This window comes from Orbicella faveolata, unplaced genomic scaffold (assembly GCF_042242905.1).
Source record: "Orbicella faveolata isolate gen_17 unplaced genomic scaffold, um_ofav_v1 contig_1, whole genome shotgun sequence".
Taxonomy (NCBI): domain Eukaryota; kingdom Metazoa; phylum Cnidaria; class Anthozoa; order Scleractinia; family Merulinidae; genus Orbicella; species Orbicella faveolata.
This window is the reverse complement of record NW_028301536.1, coordinates 23,621,481-23,645,000: the sequence shown is the minus strand read 5'-3', so window position 1 is coordinate 23,645,000 and position 23,520 is coordinate 23,621,481. Positions and strand designations below refer to the sequence as shown.

Here is a 23,520-nt window from a genome sequence, read left to right as displayed (position 1 = left end):
ACAAAATTGTCGTAATGACGGTTTCCGAACCCTATATTTTCCCACAATATACAAGAAATTTCGTTGCGAAGACACATTTTATCCGCGAACAATCTTTACATACTCCATCCATATAAGCAACCCACTGAATATAAAAGCAAGAGAACCACTCAGCAAGCAGCGGGAGCCTTGTTTTCTTAACAGTGAAATGCCGAAAAAATTCATGCTTGCCCAAGTATAAATAAATCAGTCCGCCGCTCTTTCCAACCATGGCGAACCATTGCAGCTTCTATTATTACCTGAGCCCAGGAGTAACTCTTGCCTGAGCCCGCAAGTAGGGCTAGGGACGCGCAGAAAGCTGCGCAGTACGTTTTTCCGCTCTGTACGCTGTATTTGTAACTCCGCGATTATCTCGTTTTCTGACTGGGAACGAGCCTGGTTCACTGATATCACCTGGCCCTACGCCTGCTGAAAACTTAGCGTTGTAAGCAAGACTCGAGAAGAAATTGTGCGCATTCGAGTTCTCTCCTAAATTTCCGCGTCGTCAGTTCGCTAAGCGTGACAGAGAACGAAATGGTTCAGTTCTCTCCTAAAGGAGCACGGCCATAAGCGACATAAGGTTGACTACGGTATAACGCGATTTAAAAAGAGTCCACAATTCTGTACTTTTTGGACGATTATCAAATGAAGAACGTTTGATAAAACAAAGGACTAAAGACGTTTTTATAGAGAAAAACGCTCATCCTCTTGCTTACAAGAAGAGCTTAGCCCCTTTGGCTAATTGCGTTAGCAGAACGTAGTTCATAATCTTGGGTGTCCTTAACGTCATATGCGTAAAGACTATCGCGCACCTCGTGGTTTTCTTTGATAACTATTTTAAAAAAGACTACCTCGTGGTTTATAGCTTTTTTCATATATGTTCACGAACCCACTCATTTGCAAATCATTGAATTTGAATCGTTTCTTTTCTGACCTTTTGTTTCTATATGCTCGTTCCTTAATAGAAGCGTTGAGGGATATGTTAATATAAAGTGGCACAATATTGTAAAATCGCTCCTCCGAATCAGTCTCACGAAGTTTGTTTACGATAAACGAGCACGCGATTGCAAATGTTTGCTTACATTTGTGCTTCCAGCTTAGATTAATGTACTTAAAAAACATACTTTTACAAATTAGCCTTTACGCTTAAACATTACCAGTTAATGTGAAAATATTAAGTTCGAAATTAGAAGGGTAATGTAAATACTTTTGTGAGTCTATGAAAACAGGCGCCGTCACGCAACGTATCAAAAAATCGTATTTTATACAGCGGGCCTCTTCACTGACTTCAGAGGTATGGACTTTGACACTATGATATATCCGTCAGTAAAAACAGGTTAACGATACTTCATGAAACTTTTCGAAGCGAACAGATATAGAAAATGTTCTGAACTCTCGTGCTCTGTCCCAAATCTTGTTCTTTTCACGTTTTAGCGTCAATGCTGTCAATAGACCTTTCCCGCATTCCACTTCAGTGCGTACGAACAATAGCACCAGAGCGAGGTTCGGGTGGACATTTTCATACATTTGCTGTATTTTTGTCTACCCTGACCTCGACTTAGCGCCATTGTTTATTGGAATGCGGGAAAGGTCTATTGTATTTGAATTTATCTCTTTTGTTGCAACCACCGAGCCTATCAAAGTTTCCATTTGAGGCTTAAAGTTTTTGTTTGAGGTTGGGTTAATTTTGTAAAACTTGCCAAATCTCTTCTTCTTACTTGTCTACTTACTTGTCTACTTACTTGTCGATCAATTTTGCTGAGAAGTCTAAAGATGTTTTAGATTATTATAAGCAAATAGAAAGTTTTTGCTGTTTGAGTAGGAAGTTGAAGAAACTGAGTTACCTCGAGCTTCACTGATCAACTCTAAACGAGCTTTGTCGTATTCTTCGTCTTCGATGCTCACATTCACTTCAATTGTCTCTCCACCTGCTCGTTCTTTTACTTCGTCAGTCACAAAGAAGTTATACAGCCGCCTTTCCAGCGTCCCATCTTGGTATAAATTCCACAAGGTAGTAATGGCTGACAGAGTTTCAGCTTGAACTGTGAGGCACACACAGCCGTCAGTTAGATTCACCAGACTGGTGCCAGCAGGAAGAACGCAGTCATTAACAGCGGTGACTAGCTGGTCAAACGTGGACCAACGACTCAAGACTTCCATGGTAGACACTACTGTTATACCACCTGCAACCACTTTGAATACTGTCTTGATGTTTAGTACTGAGGAAATGCAAAGAACAACAAAAAAAAATGGAGTTATAAGAGGGTCAGGCAACATTTCTCTGGGTAGCACGGGTGTACGTAGAATCCACAACAAAAAATAATAATACAGAGGGAGGGGAAGGGGGTGGGATGGGCACTTGATGGGGTTCTTGTCTAGTAGTAAATGTTGACTTACTTTTCACAGGGTACAATTTACCGTTTGTGTTGGAGAGACCATAATCGTGTGTCCTTTCAAGAAGTATTCTTATGAAAGTATAGTTGACCACATTAGTTACTTTCTGACCCGACTTTAGCTGGAAAAAAATAGATCCCTGACCAATGCAGTTCAGAGAAAGCAGCCTATAAAATGTTACAATGAGCTGCAGTAATAGCTAGCCCAAAAGCCAAACAGCCATTTTACAAGCGGCAGAGAACAACTCTCACAACTTACCACCTATCAACGTATTTCCAATGGATGAAGCAACAGCAACTGCTTGTGCTGAAACAAAAAGACAGAACGTCACACACAAAAACGTATTTTGTTAAACTTACCGTGTTACAAGATCCAAGATTCTCTCAAATCCGAATGCCAGGGGGTGGGGCTGACAGCGAGGCCTGGAGCCAAGTTTCTATGATCGCCCCAGTTAAGAAATTTGGCCAAGCGGCACTAAGTACTAGTTCGTGGGAAAGAAACATGGCGGACTTTCGTAAGCGGAAAGCGTTTGTAAAGTTTTGTAAACGTTTTGTTCGTTTCACGTTCAAACATCTAAGGAAAAGTTCCAGTTACCCTATATCCAAATTCTGGACATTTTGAGGGAGCGGGGATAAATATTGCACTGTAAACCTGTGAGCGGGAACTCCACTACGAAGCAATGTAGATGTTTGTTTCAGTCTCAGCCCAATCTCGTTCCCAGAGTCTTCGTTCCCCTCGACCAGCGGTCGGAAAACGAGAGCTCTGCGAGCAACCATTTTGAAATAACCGTATTCTACCCATCCGGTTTCACTGCGCAGTCTATGGTTGGCCATTCGTTTCAAAATTACGACAGGGTATACGCGGGTTTTTCTGCCGCGTATACTAGTTTACATACGTTACGTATGGGCTTTAAGCTCATATATACGACCATTTAGATCGCGTATATACGAATTTTTAAAGGGCCACACATTGGCGTAAATTCAAGCGCGGGGATATGCGAAATAAATGCCCAAATATACGCGTCCTACAAGGACCCATATATACGCGTGCTAAAATGCGCGTATATGCGAGTCTCGTAAATTACGTTTTATATGCCAGCACAAAATGTGCCTTTTATGAGAATGGCTGTTCATGTATGATAACAATGAAAATTACCTGGCGGCAGTGGTAAAATGCCTTGTCTTGCTCTATCTGGTATTTAATGTTTGTTACTGCAGCTCTCCAGTGAATGAACTTCTGGAAACAGTTATGCGTGTTTTGAATGACGGTTCAAGATTTTATCCCAACGCTAATCGTAACATGGCAGAGACTCGTTCGTCGTGAAATTCCTGTGGATTCTGTTCACCGTTTAGGACAGAGGTGCCCAAACGAATGCTGAGAGAATTCTGCCTCTCGAATTGCTGGTGAGACAAATTCAATACTTACTACATAGATAGGAAATGTTTGCAGTTCAGTTTTGAACTTCAGTAATCTCAAACTACACAAAGCATAAGCAGTGGAAAACAGCTTTATAGAGAAAAATTTATATTTGGGTTAACTTTTAATCCTGGGTTAGCGTTAACCGGCTTTCGAACAACCCGGCCCTGATGATTCGAGAAATAAGACTGACGTGGGTTTTCCAATTCTGGTATCAGTATCGTGCTGGGTCATTTCCGAAGTAGAAACATCTATGTTCAGCGTCAGCGTGTAAGGGAAAGTTTTTTTCAAACTGACCCAGCAGGGTCTGATTTGAGGTGGTTCAATACCATCACAAGGCGTCAGGGGACCCAATTCTCTCAGGCACATTGATGGACTACACTGCCTTATCAGTTGGAGGTTTGTAATACATGGTGGTTTTGACAGGGCTTTGGACTTAAAGTTGTGCAACAAAAAATTCTGCTGCGACTGGGTTCGCTCTGTTCTTAGCTGCTGTGCAAAGTTATGGATTGCCCTCTAGAGTGTGTTCAGACGAAGGGGAAGAAAATTTAGAGGTAGGAAGAGCTATGCTATGGCACAGGGGATTTAATAGGGGAAGCCGATTGCTGGGTTGTCTGTACACAACCTGTGAATTGAACGTCTCTGGAGAGAAGTCTTTATTGAAGTCGGTCAGTTTTACTACACTCTGTTCTACCAGATGGAAGAAAATGGCATCCTGGAATCGACCAGCATAATCGATCTGTTCTGTTTGGATTACATACTTCTTTCCAGAATTAACAACCAGTTAAACCTCCTAGTTGAGGCATGGAATAACCATGCTGTACGCACAACCAATATGTGGGACGCAGTGATTTTACAAGATATATGTAATACTGGAAATACTTGCTGTCAAGGACACATTTGCTGATAACACCCAACCAGATGAATTATCTGGTGAAGACCCAACAGGACTTACACTAAAATCACATTCTGTTTCTTAAAACTTCCCTTGAGGTATTGATATATCATGGGCTGGACGACCCACTCTTCTATTAGAAGCTGATGGAGTTGGCAAAGCCCTAATGGGAGTACACTGAGGTGCATGAAACTGCTCTTAATGCAAACATTTCCCATCTAAGTAGTAAATATTGCATTTGTCTCACCAGCGATTCTAGATGCTGTATCCTCTCAGCATTCGCCTTGGTACCTCTGTCCGATGAATTAACTAAAGGATTAGCCTGCGTAGCTTGGCGGTTTAGCAATTTTTTAGGCAATTTGAGCGCGAGCGCACAAAGCGACAAAGCCGCGAAAACGAGCAGGAACCCCCTTAGGCTCCTCGTGGCTACGCCGCATTTGGCGCTCGTTATCGCGGCTTCGCCGCTTTCTTAGCGTTCAAATTGCCGAAAAACCGCCAAGCTACGCAGGCCACTAAACGATGTACAGATTAATCCATTAATTCACGACGATTAGCGTTAGGATAAAATCTTGAACCGTCATTCAAAACACGCATAACTGTTTCTAGAAGTTCATTCACTGGAGAGCTGCAGTAACAAACATTAAATACCAGATAGAGCAAGACAAGGCATTTTACCACTGCCGCCAAGTAATTTTCATTGCTATCATACATGAACAGCCATTCTCAATAAAGGCACATTTAGTGCTGGCATATAAAACGTAATTTACGAGACTCGCATACACGCGCATTTTAGCACGCGTATATATGGGTTCTTGTAGGACGCGTATATTTGGGCATTTGTTTCGCATATCCCCGCGCTTGGATTTACGCAAATGTGTAGCCCTTTAAAAATTCGTATATACGCGATCTAAATGGTCGTATTTATGAGCTTAAAGCCCATACGTAACGTATGTAAACTAGTATACGCGGCAGAAAGACCCGCGTATACCCTGTCGTAATTTTGAAACGAATGGCCAACCATAGCAGTCTGCATCTATGCGCGCCGGCCATGCGCGCCTGAAATGGTTGCTCCTAGAGCTCTCGTTTTCCGACAGCTGGTCAAGGGGAAGGAAGACTCTGGAAACGAGATTGGTCTCAGCCAGATTGGGAGTTGCCTTCCATAGGTTGGGGGGTGGCGGGGGGGGGGGGGGATGCGGATAAGAAATGGAATGTTCCGTTGCAGTCATCACGGTGTAGAATTTCGTTCTTTTTTTGTGTGTAGTGGTGTAATATCGATGGGATAAACCGAAGTATTTCTGTACTTCTGGACTCCATGTTGGTAAGGGTTACCTTTTTGAACAGCTTCATGACCCTTCTCTTTGCACTTAATTCAGTAACTGACAAAGTTATACAGAGTTGTAGCACGTTTTATAGTGAGTGCAGTGGGTACGGCGCTTTTCTGTCACGTAAAGGTTGAGGATTTTGCCTCTCACCTAATAACTTATTACTACGAGAGATCTGTTTCAGTTTCAGACAAAGCATCTGGTATTATTTATCAATGTGAATACTGGATGGGCAGAATTGAGAATCATCACCATCTCTTTTGTCCATATTTGAAACTAATAATTTATGTTTTTGTTTCTTCATCATCATCCTCAGACTCTTTCTTTTTTGATCTTCTAGACTTACTGCTTAAATAAGGGCCCCATCTAGTAGTTGTGATAGAGATGCAGGAAGTTTGACTTTACCACCTCATTTTGTTGCCCTTTCTGTAGTCCCTGCCTCTGAAACAGTTTTAAAACGGTCCATGCTCCTCTATTGCACCAAGAATTGCCATTTGGGACAAGTAATATTAAAGACTGCATTCATCTGACTTTATTTTAGCCTTCCTTATTGTTTTATTAAACTGTCCTTTCATTACAGGAACCAGCCACTGATAAGCAACATTTTAAGCCAAATTTGATGTGTTTAAACCCTTACTCATCTCTTTGCCTTAGCGGAATAAAACAAACATCCCTTACACTTGATACAACTTCTTGTTATTCTCTGAAGCCTTGGAGCCAAGTATCAAAATTGACCTATTTCAACGTTGTGGAGGTTCTGTCGCCTCAGATTTGTCCAAGTTAAAGTCAGTTTTCGATAAATGACCATTTTGCCTGTCTACCTCATTACTAGCTAGTACACACATACAAGTAACATGGCTCATTTGCCTTCTCTGAGTCTATTTCATACATATATCTCCCTTTGCAGATGAGTGTATTGCAGGCCTATTTTGATATCCAGAAGTATGACAGAGTTTTTTTCCACCACACAAATAAAACTGATGCTTATCACCAGTACAAACTATGACAAAGCACGTGCGCAGAAGCTGCTTTCTTTATTTCCGCAGGTCAAGTTATTGTAAATAGCTTGTAAATGAAATACCTCAATCTAGTAAACGTTCACATCAAGTCTGTGCACAGCATTTCCATTTTGGGCATTCCCATGTAGCTCAAGCAGGAAAATGCTTTCAAATCTAGGAGTTCAAACTGGTACTGACCAACATGCAAGGAATGGAGGTTTCCACCACCTTTACTATCACTGCATTATTGAAAAATCTAGTAACTATTCTTGATGTTGTTGAGTGATCTTTAATTGCCTGCAAGTTTCATGATTTAAATCACTCATAGAATTAGCCTTCAAACTCAACATGTTACAGGGAATCATAAAGTAAATGAGGTGTTTCATAAGTAAATTAAGACGGACAAAACTGTAGATAGAAAAGCTTGTTTAATGTAAGCTAAAGTTTAAAAATACAACTCTGAACAGTTGGGAAATATTTCAAAGACTTACATTCGGAGGCTTCGCAAAATATGATGGCAGACATGTAACAGTTCAACAAGGCTATTTTCCACAAAAATTATAGAAGAATAAATTAAATGCAAAGGAAATCTTCCCTTTCATCAGTGTGAAGATGAGAGCTAACGAACTTTAAAATACCCACAGCAAAATAAAAGCAGCCTGCAATAAAGTGATACTCCTAGAACAGCAACCAAGAATGTGAAATTCACCACACTCAGCAGGAAAAGATTAGCCTGAAAAATGTCGCTAATTTGACACAAAGTTGGCCCTTTATTCCCTTAGTCCTGATTCCGTCTCAGAGCTGTTGCTGAAAAGTACTAACAGTGAATAAAAAATTATCGAATCGAAGACAAATCCTGAACAGAAATGGCGGTGAAACAGTTTGCGTTATGCGCATGCTCACTATACGGTTCTCAAATGTTTGACAGATTTCTTTACATAGAAACCAGAAAAGTGGGGAGATCAAAAGTAGCTGCCAGCCTCCCCCCCTCCCCCCCCTGCAGAAAGTTTTGGAGATAGTGTAATATGTATGGGTTATTGACCAAGTGTGAGGTCAAGATGGCTGGATATTGGCCCAGTTCTTTTTTGCGTGTTTATGGACCGAGACAGAGCCGAGGTCCACAAACTTGCAAAGAAAGAACAAGACCAATATCAAGCCATCTTGACTGAACAAGCTTGGACAATAAAGGATTTGTTATATGGCTTTCAGGGAAATTTTTCTTGCGGGACACCGTAGGTAGTCCCGAGCGGGCAAGATAGCTCCATCTTGCCTGCCAATCACAGGATAGCCAATCACAGCGCAGGATTTGATTCATCTTGCCCGCTCACAGTGCTAGCCATATAATAAGGTTCCGTACTGCTGTGAAGCTCGAATAAGCTTCCTCATAAAATCAATAACACCAACAAAAGATGGGGGAATAAGAAACCCAAAATGAGTTCCACGAGCTCTTGTGAAGGCATTTTAACAATCAGTGTTGATTCACATTGCACAATTTCCCAGGGGGTGGCCAAATGAATACAAACTGTTTAAGGGGGTATGGTACCCTAAAATATGGCGATGTTCATGAAAAATTCAATTTCTTGGAAATAAAAGACTTAAGACCCTTGAGGACTTGTCAAAAACATTTTGAAACGATCTTGCCAAATTTCCTTCCAGATGAGTGTGAAATTTAAGGAAAGTACACAGTGGTATCACTTTTTTCACGTGGCAATGGCCATAGCAACGACTGTTTACTATAAGAACGTGACCAAAAATATAGATTATTTTTAACTTATATGAACGAAACTATTTAGCAAAAACTTTTAAGACATGCACAACTCGATTGGTATAATTATTTGTGAAAAGCTTTGCCTCGAATTGCCATCACAGGCTCATTCATTTCCCTTATGACAAGGAATATTTCCCACAACTGCAGTAACTTTTTACAAAATAGAACAACCATTGCACCCCCTCCCCCGAGATCCAATCTGCAACCCCCCCCCCCCCCACTATTTGTGGCTCGTTAAATGCTTAATACTTCGTGTAAGAAACTTAAAGTGCATTTTTCTCAAAAGTTTACTTTGTACCGACTGACTTCGCGCCAACATTTCTACTTTGCAAGGTTTTTAAGTAGAATTTCTGAAACTTGGGCTCATCAAAGACCAATAGTGTCATGATGATACAAACCAAAACAATCGTAACATTTTAAGGTCTGTCACGTGACATGAGATGATTTGTCCACTGGGTGGGGTAAAATATAAGGCTATTTCCAAATAAAGCTGTAAAAAGCACTGAAAATAAGAGTTAACTGTCAAAACGTAGGTTCATATCACAGAACAAAACAGAAACTTACATGATATGCTTATTTGACAGTCCATTCTTGTTTTGTAAAAGAGCAGGACGTGTTGGCGTCAATACTATAAAACACTCTTCAAAAGGCTGTGGCTGGTTTCCATAGCAACCATTTTGAGTAAAACTCTAGAAATTTAATTTCTCTTCTTGAGTGCAATTGCACACAATTGATCTTTCTTCACCATATTTAAACAAACTTTTTGGTCCATATTGAGGGTACCATACCACCTTAATACCTCCTCATCCTTATCAACCAACACTGTACTTTAAGCTATTCTTGTCATTTCTGAAGTCCTCTGAACAAAGGGAGAGGGTAAGAGTATAAATTAGCTATTTGAAATCCTGAAGTCATTTAATGAATTCCTATTATCTTATATTATTGTTTGGACTGCACGTCGATTAACACATAATTAAAGTGCCTTGCTTTTCATTTTCCGATTTTAACTAGAAATATTCATGCGAAGTGATACGCGATTTTCAGGTCAAGAAGTTGATTTTATTCAGGATCAAAAATAATCGATTCAGCAAGCGAGGCCGCATTCTGATCTTTACAATAATTTGATCTTTAAAATAATTTCAATTGCTTCAATTCAACTTTGTAAATGTAACTTTCTTCCACAAACTGGTACAAACTTTGCTTTGAAACGTTCAAAGTGTATTTTAAATGTCGCCGACACTTCGTTTGGCGCACCGAAACCCAATTACGTACGTACACTGTATGTACTGGATATAAACACAGCGAATTTTTAAAGCATGTTAAAAGAGACAGAAAAACAAATACCTTTTCTTCTTTCAAAGTCATCCTCCTTCTTCTCAGACTCATCCTCCTGCTTTCTTCGTTCTTCGAACTCCTCCAGTTCCTTCAAGAGATCGTTTTCCTCCGTTTCAGTCAAAATACCTTTCAAGACATCTAGTCGGTCATAGTCCAAATTGTTCTGGTTTCCAAGTTCTCTAAACAGTGAGCGAGCATCATGAATTTGGCCTTCATTTTCTTCCGAAATCTTTCCTCTACACATCGCGATGAGTCTTTCCACATCATTGAGCTCGTCGAGTGTACGAATGATCTGCTCCAGCAGGCCGTTGTAGTTCTTCCTTTTCTTCTCGAACTTTTCAACTTTTCCGAAAAAAGACCATTCCTTGAAACTTTTCAACAGTCCTTTAATTACCTCCATACGATCAGCTCCAAGATTACTCTGTTCCTCCAGTTCTTTAAACAACGACAACACATCTTGAATGATGTCCTCGCTACCAGACGCCAACTTCCCTCTGCACATAAACAGCAAACGATCGAGAACGTTCAGCTCTTCTAGCCTCTGACTTATTTCAAAGAGTAAATTGTTGTACTCGATGGCAGACATTTTAAACACAGAATTTAAGTGTCTCTCTCCATTTATTTTGATCTTCGCATAATGTTGAAAGTTCTCTAATTTTCAGTCCAACATGGCGGCTTGAGAAGAACGTTTCGTTTCACAAGTCACGGAAATGAAAAGTCACGCGAATTTTAAGTCACGCAAGAAGGAAAAAACCCAATGAAACTGCTTTGTACCCAGTCGCCCGCGCGATAATAAAATATATAACTAGTAGTAATCAAAGATTATGAGAGTGCGTTCGACACCGTCACTTAATTAAATATATATAAATGATTTCACTAGCTGACTTTTAACCTCTGTCTATTGCTAAAATCAACGTTTTTCATCGACAACCGAGGCTTTTATACAGACAGATTTATCATAGTGTCAAAGTCCACCATTTGTTGACACGTTGCGTGACAGCGCAAGTTTCCGTAGACTCACAAGTTAATGGAACGAAAATATTTACATTTATAGCCTTCAAATTTCGTGCTAAGTATTCTCACATTAACTGGCAATGTTTGAGCGTAAAAGCTAATTTGTAAAAGTAAATTTTACATACATTATTCTAAACTGGAAGCACAAATGTAAGCAAACATTCGCGTGCTCGTTTATCGTCAGCGTAAACAAATTCCGTTCGACTAATTCGCGAATCCTGTTCCCCTGATGAATAAGGTAGACAGTATTTACATAATTTGCCGTTCCTTGGTTCAGGCTAACTCTTATAGATCTTGCCTTCAGAGTACTTTTCCACCGATTCCAAACAATATTCAACTGGATAAGGACTGAGCTATCTACGTGTCTGTCGCGACTGGAAATAATCAAGTAATGCAATCAAAATATAGCTTTTCCCACGGTTAACATCCGGAAAGCCAGGGCGCTTCAAAGTCGTGTTCGTTTTAAAACAAATAAAGTAAACATGGACAATTCCATCAGATTTCGAAAAATGCCACCGTCGAGGCGTTTAAATTCACCTAAATCCAACGCTGAGGGCACAAAATAGCATAGCCTACGGCGACTGAATGGAAAGATGTCAAAGAAAGATCCAGCACAACTCAGATGCATGGCCTGCTCATATGCTCACATGTTCGCCACATGTCTTATCACATGTAATCACATGTCTTAGTATTAAACGTTACCAGTTTACTGGCCGTGACATGTCCCTGCAAAAATCAAGCGGGGTGGCCATTTTGGTGTCCTTACAGGAATGTGGAGTGAAAACCAGCTCTGGAAAGCCACAGGTCAGAATTAGACTTGCGTTCTTCGAACGCAATAATATACTATCGCTCCAAATAAGCAAAATATGTGGACGAGGCAGATCATGTAAAAAACCGATTGAATTTGTAAAAAAATGGTGAGTTATTTAATTGCCGGTTTTCATGTGACGTCATCATAAATAAAAAAAAATAACCAATCCTCCTGAAGGTTTAGTCTAATCAAATGTAATACAGTAGGCTCTCAAGTGGGTAAAAAGATGAGTTATTGCTCAAGTTTTTGCTAACTAAACAGTTCTTGCTCTAGAAGAAGTATTAAATTCAATGTGTATGAGCTCTGGAGTAATAACTTTTCGTTTCAATAGCAAAACTCGATGACAGATGTTTCTGTTACTTTACGGCCGCCATGTTGGTGCCCCTCGGAAAGGCACCAACATGACGTCTCCATACACAGATCTATAAATTTGGGTGAAACATTTTTCCGAATAGAGCGCGAGTGAATAACTGTTCAGACCTAAATCTTGGCGAGGTTGTTTATATATCAATCAACTTTCATATTCTAGCTTCTTGACTTAATTTATTAAATGGTTACGATTTTTATTTTTTGATGGCGTGACACTCCAAACCAGCCGTTGCGGATATCATCCTGAAGTTGCAAAACAGTGACAGCCGAGCTGACCCATTTAGGGTTGTTTAACATAGCAGAAACCCAACCAGGACTGTCAGATCTTTTGAATTTTTTTGCAGACTTCGATCATAAAATAATAAGCGGGAAACAGTCACTCACTCCTCACGTCAACTAGAAGGTAAAACAGAAACGACATGAAAAAGATAATGAAAAAAAAAAAAAGAAAAGAAAATACAAGTTAAAACTGAAGAGTTAAATATAGACATTTGACAATAGTATATTTCCCTCTGTAAAACAAGAAATGTGGGAAGGGAGTAGTTTTGGCCTTGCCTTCGGGAGATGTGAGTCACGTTCCAAGTTGTTATTTTCCGGTTTCTTTATTTGTTAGTCTAACTTTTTTCGCGAGGGTGGAGAGGAAGGTTTGTGGTTTTAATAATGCTTTACCCTGGAGCCTACCAGTAAATAAATAAATAAATAAATAAATTACTTAATTGGCTACTTCCCATTGGGGCTTTTCAGGACCAGTGTAAACAAACAATAATAAATAAATATTCAAATAAACACAACTAGGTTAAGAATCCCAACTGGCGGGAGACAGACCAATTGGCTATTTACAAGTGTAGCCGAGGAGTTGAACTCGAGGGTACCGAGAACAACATCAGCTAGCGGTCAGAACGGGATTTGAACTCAAGACCTACGGATTTCAAATCCGGCACTCTAACCACTCGGCCACGCTGCCTCCTCCTTAACCAGTAAGCTCGTTACTACTGTTTGCTACACAGCGCGATAAGCTATTGATGGAGTAGAGGCGGTATTACAGTAAATTGGACATTCTCTTGCCAGTAACTAAGCAATGATATAGTTTTTAATGTTTCCTTGTTTAGTTTCACATTGGACACAGGATACGAAACAGGAAATTCTCCACCATTAAATAGGCGGTTGATCTGCAACCGTTTTCATTTGAACCTTTCTGTGCTCTCTTGTTCTTAGAAATTGTTTGTGTTTCTTATCTATTACTTCGTTTGGCATTGTAAACGGTGTAGATCGCTTGTTTCTGTTTAATTGGGAGTGACCAGTTAGACATTTTTTTCCTTCTCCGGATATTTGATGTTTATCTTATTATGAATAAACACTATAGTATATACATTTCCCCGATAAAAGTAAAAAATAGGTCCGCAATGCGAACTTGTGTGGGATTTCAGTCAAATAAAAGTTGATGCTCTATGGATAAATCAGAGAAATTGCAGCTTTACAGTGAATATTTATACATTTTGTCGTGTTGTAGTGATGAATGTTGAGTAAAGATACCGTAGTGTCCTGATTATAAGATCCCAGGCTGCAGATGAAAAAACGGTTACAGGAGAAACATGTTTGGACTTTAGTTTCCAGGAAATTCGCTCCCTTAACGATTAGTTACACGGAACTCTTTACCGTGGTAAATGACCCTTTTACCAGTGAGTATGACCAATATTTCCGGAGGTAAATTTCCCGTAGTTAATACCCATGGATACGTTAAAAAGATCACATGTAGCGCCCTTGACATTTAATGTGGTCAGTTGCATTGGTGTTTTGATGTCTAAGGTATTATGAGCAAATCACGTTTCTCTGTTTGTCATTAATATGTAACCGAAAAGGAAAAATGTTTTCCTCCATGTGTTATTTTTGTTACCTTGGCAAAATCCCGTGTAACCGTTGTTTCACAACGTATACTAAAACTCAGCAAAAAACAAAAACCAAAAACCAAGAGAGGGGGGGGGGGGTTCATTGAAAGAGTCATTGAAGTAAACACATTTTACAGGTTAGGCTTGTTTTTCGCAGCTGGGGCGAAAACAAATGACATCATAGAAAAGCAAGTGCACACGAGACGGTTTAGTTTTTGGTTGTGATTCCGGACCGTGCAATAAACAATAACGTGGCCTGTGTCGTCGGGATGCCAGATGACCTGCTACACAACTGGGACAATTAATGTTCCCGAACACAACTTTTGAATCGCGTTGGCTTGGGGATGCCTTACTGTGGGAACAGCTTTATTTCATTAGCTACAGTTGTCCTGGGATTTGTTGATTAGTTCCAGTGGAGAAAAATAGATTAGTTAGCCTTAGCTCTTACGCAGATGCTACCCCCCCCCCCCACCCCCCTTCACGAAAAATTCAGTCTGTATCCAGTCGAAATTGTTCGGAAAAGTACTCTAAAGCCATAAGAATAAGCCAGAACCAAGGAACGACAATAGAAATGTTGTCTACTTTTATTCCTCAGCGGAAATATTGAAATCGGTCGCTGGTTGCACGGAGTTTGTTCACGATAAATCAGCTCCGATTGCAAATGTCAGCTAATATTCATGCTTCCAGCTGAGAAAACTGTATGTAAATTATACTTTTAGAAATTAGCTTTTGTGCTTAAACATGCCCAGTAAATGTGAAAATGTTTAGCGTGAAGTTTGAAGGCAAATGAAAATATTTAGTCCTTTTAAACCTGTGAGTCTACGGAAACTGCACCGTGACGCAACTTATCAAGAAATCATATGCATGGTTTGTCAGTGGAGAGGACCTCAACTTGCTAACCATAAATACACAGGAAAATACTGGGCTTTGTCATTATTTTATATCTGCAGCGAGTGTCTGAAAAACAGTGAGTGTCTGAAAAACACTAAGACCTGAGGCCTAAGACTCCCTCCGAATCTCAAAAACAAGTCAAAATTCGCCAAAAAACAACACCCGGTAAGAGTAATCACACATCTAATGGCCGCCGCTCAAAAACACTCAACCTTTTGCTAGTGGAACCCAGTCTACACGCCAAGTAGAAACCAAGTGACAAACGCTTTGCTCTCGTGGACAAATAAATAAATAAATAAATAAATAAATATCCCTGGCGTTGACAAAGTGTGGGAAATCCCACACAAAAATTAAACTTTAAGGTCAAAAGCTGTTAAAATTATGAGTCTTAACGTTTGCGATCTGTTTGATCATCATCATCAGTCGTCACAGTCGTAAATTTCGTCTAAGCCGTAAATTTCGTCTCAGTCGTAAATTTCGTCTAAGCCGTAAACTTCGTCTAAGCCGTAAATTTGATTTCAGCCTTAAATTTCGTCTAAGACGTAAATTTAGTCTCAGTCGTAAATTTAGTCTCTGCCGTAAATTTCGTCTAAGTCGTAAATTTCGTATCATTCGTAAATTTCGTCTAAGCCGTAAATTTCTTCTAAGTCGTAAATTTCGTCTCAGTTGTAAATTTTGTCCAAGAAGTAAATTTCGTCTAAGCCGTAAATTTCGTATCATTCGTAAATTAAATTTCGTCTAAGGCCCAGTTCAGACGTCGTGCTTCTGCCGTGTCGAACTAAATTCAGGAATTAAGTTCGACAAAAGCACGGCAGAAGCACGGCGTCTGAATCAAACTTTTGAATTAAGTTCGGCAAGCAATTAAGTTCGACAAGCTCTGCCGTGCTACACGACTCTGGCACGGCAGCGATTCAAACGTCGTGCTTCTGTCGCGCCAAACTAAATTCATAAATTATGTCAATGTGTTTTGGCGAGATTTCGTTCCCTCGGGGAGTTAGGAGGAGAATTGTTACGAGGCTTCAGTAAACCCTGGATTTGATTCGACTCTGGCACGACGTCTGAATCAGAGTTGATTTCCTGCCGTGCTACAGTCGAACCAAATTGCAATTTAGTTCGGCACGGCAGAAGCACGACGTCTGAACTGGGCCTAAGACGTAAATTTGGTCTCAGTCGTAAATTTCGTCTGAGCCGTAAATTTCGTCTGAGATGTAAACTTTGTCTAAGAGGTAAATTTCGTCTAAGACGTAAATTTCGTCTTAGTCCTAAATTTCGTCACCTAAACCGTAAATTTCGTCTCAGTCCTAAATTTCGTCTAAGCCCTAAATTTCGTGTCAGTCGTAAATTTCGTCAAAGCCGTAAATTTCGATGATGATCAAACGGATCGAAAACATTAAGACTCATAATTTTAACAGATTTTTACCTGAAAGTTTTATATAAACACTATAGTATTTCAGACCACAACAGAGAACGTTGGCATAGCAATAAATTAGCCATTCTGATTAGGCTGATTAGTCTTGACGCTTTCTGAAGTTTGTTTTTCACTTAGTCTTTTGCTGATCCTGATCTTCTTAAAAATCCAATTTTAATTTACTTCTTTTTGTTACGAGTCCTTAGCTTTTGTTCCGTGACAGACATCCTTAACTTTACAAATGTATATATGTATTTCAAACTGTTCAGTGTGTAATCCCCTTGTAAAGAATTTAAAATGATCGACTGAATTTTCTACCCCTCGAAACCCCTTTACTAGAAAGCGTTCGAATTACTGGGTGGGGGAATGGGTAAGAGGATCATCTCGATTTCTCTTTTAGCAATTACCTATTGAAAACAATTTTCGAAGCCCAAGACCTGGAAAAGAGGAATTGTCAAGAAGCATCTACTTGCAGTTATCCGATATAACCCGTGCTGGTCTTCATCCACTTTTGGTGTCTGGCCATCTTACGTTTAAGTTAATAGGTCACTGTCAATCTCATTTCCTCATCACTGATTCCGTAACACTTACTTTCACTTTCAGGATCACTTCATGTTTCAAACTGGATATCTTCAGACTCTTCGGTTTCAGTTGCACTCTCCACTGGCTAAAGAAGGGTTTTCCCAGTAAATGGAAAGTAGAAAACTTACTCTAAAGTAATTTGAAGTGCTGAAAATCAACCTAAATAATTTCCTTCTGAGCGTTAGTCCCACACAAAATGGTGAAATTGCGTTTCTTTAGACACGGTAGGATAACCTCCGGATATTTCATTACTGTAACTCTATCGACTTAGCTACGACGAAAACCATAATACAGGAGGGATTGTTCACAAAAACATCCTCGTAGTTTTGATTGGTCACGCCGGTAAACACGCGTTCGCCACTGCAGGCTGCTTTTCACGTGATGATCAGACAGGTCCCTTGTCTTAGGTAGTTAACCTCGCCGTTTGCGAAAATAGTGTTTTCCGCGTCTTTGTGTGATGTACAATATCACTTCTCTACTGCTCACAAATCAAGCAAATCAAAATTCATCTCCAACCACTCGCAGAAAAACCCCGCAACAACAATGCAGGTATAACGGCAGGGTAAAACGGGAACTTCTGCTCAATTACTCACACATTTAAATTTAGGTTAACGCAACTTGGATGCGACTGTTCAATCCTGCTTTGTATAGCCTAAGATCATTGTCACGTGATCTCTATTGTGGCTGCTTAGGTCTGATCATAGGTTAAACAGAAAAGATGAATAACAGCTCTGAGAGCGACATTGTAGTCGCAATCATGCCTTCATGTCAATCAAAGTTCCCTTATTCCGTCTGAGTTCTCTTTTCAGTTCCTGTGAGTGATTTTCTGTGGTAATTTGGTTGCTGGGCAATTACAAATTAACGTCAACAGTTAAACAAACTTTTATTTAATACATATTTTTTAAAACTATTCTACAATTTTCAAAATGAGAAATGTCCACTGATCTTATTGAATATCCGCTTGAATTAAAGTGCGCATAGTGCAATGTTTAAACATATGAAATAACACCAGGGAAGTTACATGTAATTACTTGCTAAAAAGTTAAGCAATTTAGCTACTTGTGTAAGTTACCGTTGCCGAAAAGACCCTTTCCACAATAAGTAAAACAGTTATTCAAAAGAATAAATCACTTAAGAATAACATCATCTAAAATAGGAAAATAAACAAAGGAAACTTGGAAGAGGTAATACACTTATTCCTGGTTTTCCTGTGACGTCATCGCCGCCATTTTCGAATGCATTGACAGAAACGTTCTGTTTAAAGGAGCTACGTCATTGTTTGCGCATCTTGAAAAGTTTAGCCTAAATTTTTCAAGTTCGTCGTTTATAATCCGGGTCAATCTTCTCCATCCTTTACCATCCTCGTTTCTTTATGGTTTATGATCGTGTATTTGATGTTTTTCTATCTTAGTAAACTACTATTTTCAGGTTTCCTTTAACCGTAAAGGTAATTTTGTACGTGGCCAATATAGCTCAAACTGCCTAGAGATCTCTTGTTCCCTCAAATTAAGAACTGGATTTAACTAAACTTAAGATGAGCAAGATGAACAACAGCTCTGAAAGCGACAATGTACTCTTAATCATGCCTTCATGTCGATCAGAGTTCCCTAACCCCATTTGAGTTTGGTTTCAAGTCCGTGCGAGTGATTTTAAACGGTAATTAATTTGTCCTTGCTGGGCAATTAAAAATTAACATTAACAGTTCAACAAACTTTTATTTAGTATATATTTCTAAAGTAATGTAGACTTTCAGAAAAGTCCTTCGTCTTGTTATTCAATACCCGCCAGTACCTCTCGCGACTTTGTCTCCAGTTCAAACTCATGAGGTCGACTTGCCGGACAGGTCCAAGATGTATCAATCAGCTAAACTCAAGAAAGACGGGACAACAGAAGTCCGGCAAGAAAACACAAGCACAGGCTTTATTTCAAGTGAAGTCCACATGGAACTGACGCCATCTAACATACGGGAACTAAATGACGTAACGATGTAACGATATGTCACGCAACATGTCACATCTCCCCCAATATAGAAAAAGCAAGTAAAAATGAAATATGAAATAAAAAAAAATAAGAAAATAATGAGCCATGCAAATCTAGCATAATAAATGTTCATTGGCAAGTGTTCAATGTCTATAACCCCTTCGAAGTCCAATGATCATGGGCCTGGCCTTGTATCCACACAGCAAGTTCTGTTAAGTCTCTTTAGTATTCGAATGTCAATGTTCAATAATAGTGAACCATAACAAGTGTTCAACAAACTAATCAAACATGCGATGCTAAAGTTAGGTTCAGTGTTCAGTACTCAAGGTTCAGTAACTGAGGCCAAGAAGCATGACAGTCAAGTATTGTAATCTGCGAGATAGGATGGTCTTTTTACAATCCGTCCTGAGCGGGTCCTTGTTATCACACCACAGTCCGACTCAGCTATCTCTCGGTTGAGTTCAACAAGGGAAGTACCGGTATCCAGGGTGCTGCTTGACTCTCCTTGACAAGTTGAGTCACCGGTTGTGTCAGGAGTGTTTGAGACTTGTGGTGGTAAATTAGTAGTAACCTCAGGAGGCAGCTCATTGGTTCTCTTCAGATGAACTCTGTTTCGTCTGTAAGACGTCCCATCTCCTGTCTCCACTTCATATGACCTCTCATCGAGCCTTTCCACGACAACTCCCTTCTTCCACTCCTTTTTTCCCAGTACAAACGGCTTCATTCGCACAGTGTCACCCTCGCTCAGAGGGGGTAGATCTCGGGCGTTGGTGTTGTAATACCGGGCTTGCCTTTGCTGGACTTCCTTCAATTTCTCTCTCTCGTGAGCCGAGTTGAGTGTCCTTGGCTCCAACAGGGTGCTAGTTGTAGGCAGTAGAGTTCTTGTTCTTCTATTCATGAGCCTCTGGACTGGACTGCTTCCAATGCCTTGTGATGGGGTGTTGCGTTCAGCAAGGAGCCCCAAGTAGAAATCGTCTCCAGCTTTGGCAGTCTTGCGAAGCAGTCGTTTGGCAGATTTGACAGCTGCCTCTACCTTGCCATTGGCTTTGCTGTTGTAGGGGGATGTAACACTATGCTCAATGTCCCAGGTCTTTGTCATTCTCTTGAATTCTGCAGCTGTAAATTGAGCGCCATTGTCACTTACGAGCTGACATGGACTGCCATGTCTGGCAAAATGAGCCTTGAGTTTCTTCACCACAGTCTCAGCATCTATACGGTGCAGCTTGTCCAGTTCCCAATAGCCACTATAGTAATCCACTGTCACCAGGTAGTCTGTCTGGTTCAGGGAGAATAGATCAACAGCTACTTTCTCCCACGGCCTCTGTGGCACTTCATGGGACATGAGGGTCTCTTTGCCATGCGAGATTTCAAACAGCCTACAGGGCTCGCAGGTTGAAATCCAGTGTCTGAGTTCAGAGTTCACGCCAGGCCAATACACACTTTCCCGTGCCCTCCTGAGACAGCCTTCAACACCAGCATGGGATGCATGTATGTCTCTCTTTACTTCGGCCCTAAGTCCCTGGGGTACAACAAGGCGCTCACCTTTGAAAACGAGCCCATCATAAATGCTAAGCTCATCTCTCATGCTGTAGTAGGGGACCAGTTGGGAAGGAACGTTGGACTTGTCCTCAGGCCAGCCTTTCAGTATGGTGCTCTTCAGGGCTTGTAAGGTGTCGTCTTGTTCAGTCTCCACTCGAAACTTCTGTAACTTCCCTTGTCCAATGGGAAGGAATTGGACGGCATTGACAACTTCAAATTCATTGCAGGTTTCTTGGCCATCAGCTGGTAGGTATGATCGGCTCATCATGTCTGCCAAGTGCTGTGTGTGACCCGGAGAATACTGCACTTCTATGTCATAGGCCAGACTTCTGAGCAACATGCCTTGTAGACGTTTCGGTGCCCTGTCAAGCGGTTTTTTGGTGATGGCTTCAAGTGGCTTGTGGTCCGATCTGACAACTACCCGGCGACCAAAGGCAAAGTGGTGCCACTTCTCCAGTGCAAAGACAATAGCAAGCATCTCCTTTTCTATGGTGGCATAACGGGTCTCAGGATCTGTAAGTGCTCTGCTAGCGTATGCCAGTGGTCGACCTTCTTGCATAAGTGCGGCACCAATTCCCTGGCTGCTGGCATCACACTGTATAACAAGCTCTTTGTCAGGACTGTAGTAGGCAAGGATTGGAGCCTGGGTGACTAGTTGTTTCACTTCATTGAAAGCTTTGTCTTCAGCATCGCCCCAGTACCATTCGACTCCCTTTTGTGTAAGTCTTCTGAGTGGTTCCATTACTTGGGAAAGCTTTGGAAGGAATTTTGCAAGATAATTAACAGTTCCGTTAAGTCTTTCAATGTCCTCCTTGGTCTTTGGTGTTTGCAGCTTTAGGATAGCTTCTACCTTACTTGGATCTGGTTTCAGACCCTCTGTAGTGAGTTGGTGCCCCATGAAATCCAGTTGTTTCACTCTCAGGGTCACTTTCCCCTTGTTGAGGCGGAAGGATTTCTCTTCGCAGCGCTGGAAGAGTGATGTGAGGTTTCTGTCATGGTCCTGCGTGGCATCCTCAATGGTGTCTCCAACACCATAGATCAATATGTCATCAGCTATACAGGCAACACCCACCAGTCCTTCCAGGGCTTGATGGAGTCGTTTTTGGAAGATCTCAGAGCTAACAGAGAGTCCAAAGGGAAGACGTCTCCACCTGTACCTCCCGAATGGGGTAGAGAAAGTGGTAAGCAGACTGGACTCTTCTTCCAAGGTACAGTGCCAATAACCATGACTCAGATCAACTTTGCTGAAAACTTTCGCCTTTGCAAGGTCAGGGAGGATGTCATCCAGTACAGGAAGCTGGTAGTGTTCCCGCTTTAACGCGAGGTTAAGGGATCGTGGATCTATGCAGATCCGAAGACTTCCATCCTTTTTGGTTGCAATTGCCATCTGATTTACCCAGTCGGTGGGTTCATCTACGGGAGCGAGAACTCCTACCCCGACCAGTCTGTCAAGCTCCTGCTTAACCTGGTCTCGCAGCTCAACAGGCAGCCTTTTCGGTGGACGAAGTACCGGCTCTGCATCGGGCTTGATGGTCAGACGTACAGAGCCAGATAAGGTGCCAATGTCGCCATTGAATACATCAGGAAAAGCTTTTAAGACGTCTTGCTGGCCTTCAACTACTCCATTAACACTTTCAAACTTATCATAGTTGACTGTGATCAGCTTCATCTTCTCAGCTGCCTTGCGACTCAGCAGTGGGGTTAGTTCAGCTTCAACAACAACAAACTTCACCATGTACTTCTTGGAGGTTTGGGGGTTCTCTAGGAGGAGTTTACAGGTACCAAGTGCTTTCATTTTTGCTTTGTTCCACATTTCGAGGGAAATGTTGGATGGCTGAATTTCACTGTTGTCTATGCAATTTCTGGGAATGATGCTGACAGTAGCTCCACAGTCTATTTGCAGTTTGACTGGGCTGGAGTTAATGTTCATTTCACAATAGATTGGCTTATCCTTCCTAGATGCAACACCATTGACAAAAGCATTAAGGGTCTTTACAGAGGCCACATCCGAGTCGGAGTCAGAGGAGTCACAGTCCTGATTCACTAGGTGCACCTTTCGTTTCGTCTCACAGACCACAGAGCCCTTCCAGTGATTCATTTTCCCGCATGCATTGCACCGTTTACCCCATGCAGGACACAATTCTTTTTTCAGAACATGAGTCTGCAAGCAGAATTTGCACTTGAGCTTTCGTGACTGCGTGGTTTTCCTGTCAGATGATGGTTCAGGGGGGTCACTCCGTTTGCCATTCGCTCTACGTGATTGGTTTACCCAGTGGACTTCCTCAACTTTTTCACTCGCACCAATTGCCTGCAGTTGAGTTGTGGCACTTTCAGATGTGCGACAAATATCAATACATCTCGTTAAATCCAGCTTTCGTTCTTGAAGGAGCCTTTTTCTGGCATCGCCATTTCTGATGCCGAGAACAATACGGTCTCGAAGAAGAGAATCAGTCATTCGAGGGCAAGTGCAAAAGTTACATGTTTCAGCCATGTTTCGTAGTGCGATCAGGTATGCATCGAAGCTTTCGCCGACTTCTTGATTTCTTTGGTTGAACTTGAAGCGTTCATACGTCTCGTTGACTTCACCCGTGAAGTACTCGTCAAACTTGGCTATTATGGTGTCGACCTTTTCGGGGTCTTCGCCGGTGTTGTACCGAAAGGCGTTGAAGATCTCCAATGCACCTTGACCGATGGTACAGAGAAAAAGGGCTTTTTGATATTGAGCATCTTGGCTGGTAATCTTCGCTACAACCACGTAGTTAATCCAGGTTTGTTTCCATAATTTCCACTTTTTCGGCGAACAGTCCGCAAGGTTGAGTGGAGCAGGAGGTTTTACATGTGGTAATGGCGGGCGATTCGGTTGAGCAGCGCTCAAGGTTTGTGCAGAAACGGCG

At 41.1% G+C, this 23,520-nt stretch overlaps 1 protein-coding gene across 1 annotated transcript in view; it reads right to left on the bottom strand.

Moving 5' to 3' along the window:
- Positions 1 to 11,952, bottom strand: part of LOC149118458 (uncharacterized) — a 40,175-nt gene extending 28,223 nt beyond the window's left edge. Inside the window, exons 1-3 of the mRNA XM_089271947.1 lie at positions 10,156 to 11,952; positions 2,671 to 2,718; positions 1,863 to 2,237 (exon numbers count right to left, since the gene is read on the bottom strand). Coding sequence (XP_089128073.1) covers positions 1,863 to 2,237; positions 2,671 to 2,718; positions 10,156 to 10,732 — 1,000 coding nt within the window. The 5' untranslated portion in view covers positions 10,733 to 11,952. The remainder of the gene's footprint in view (positions 1 to 1,862; positions 2,238 to 2,670; positions 2,719 to 10,155) is intronic.
- Positions 11,953 to 23,520: the final 11,568 nt, after the last annotated feature.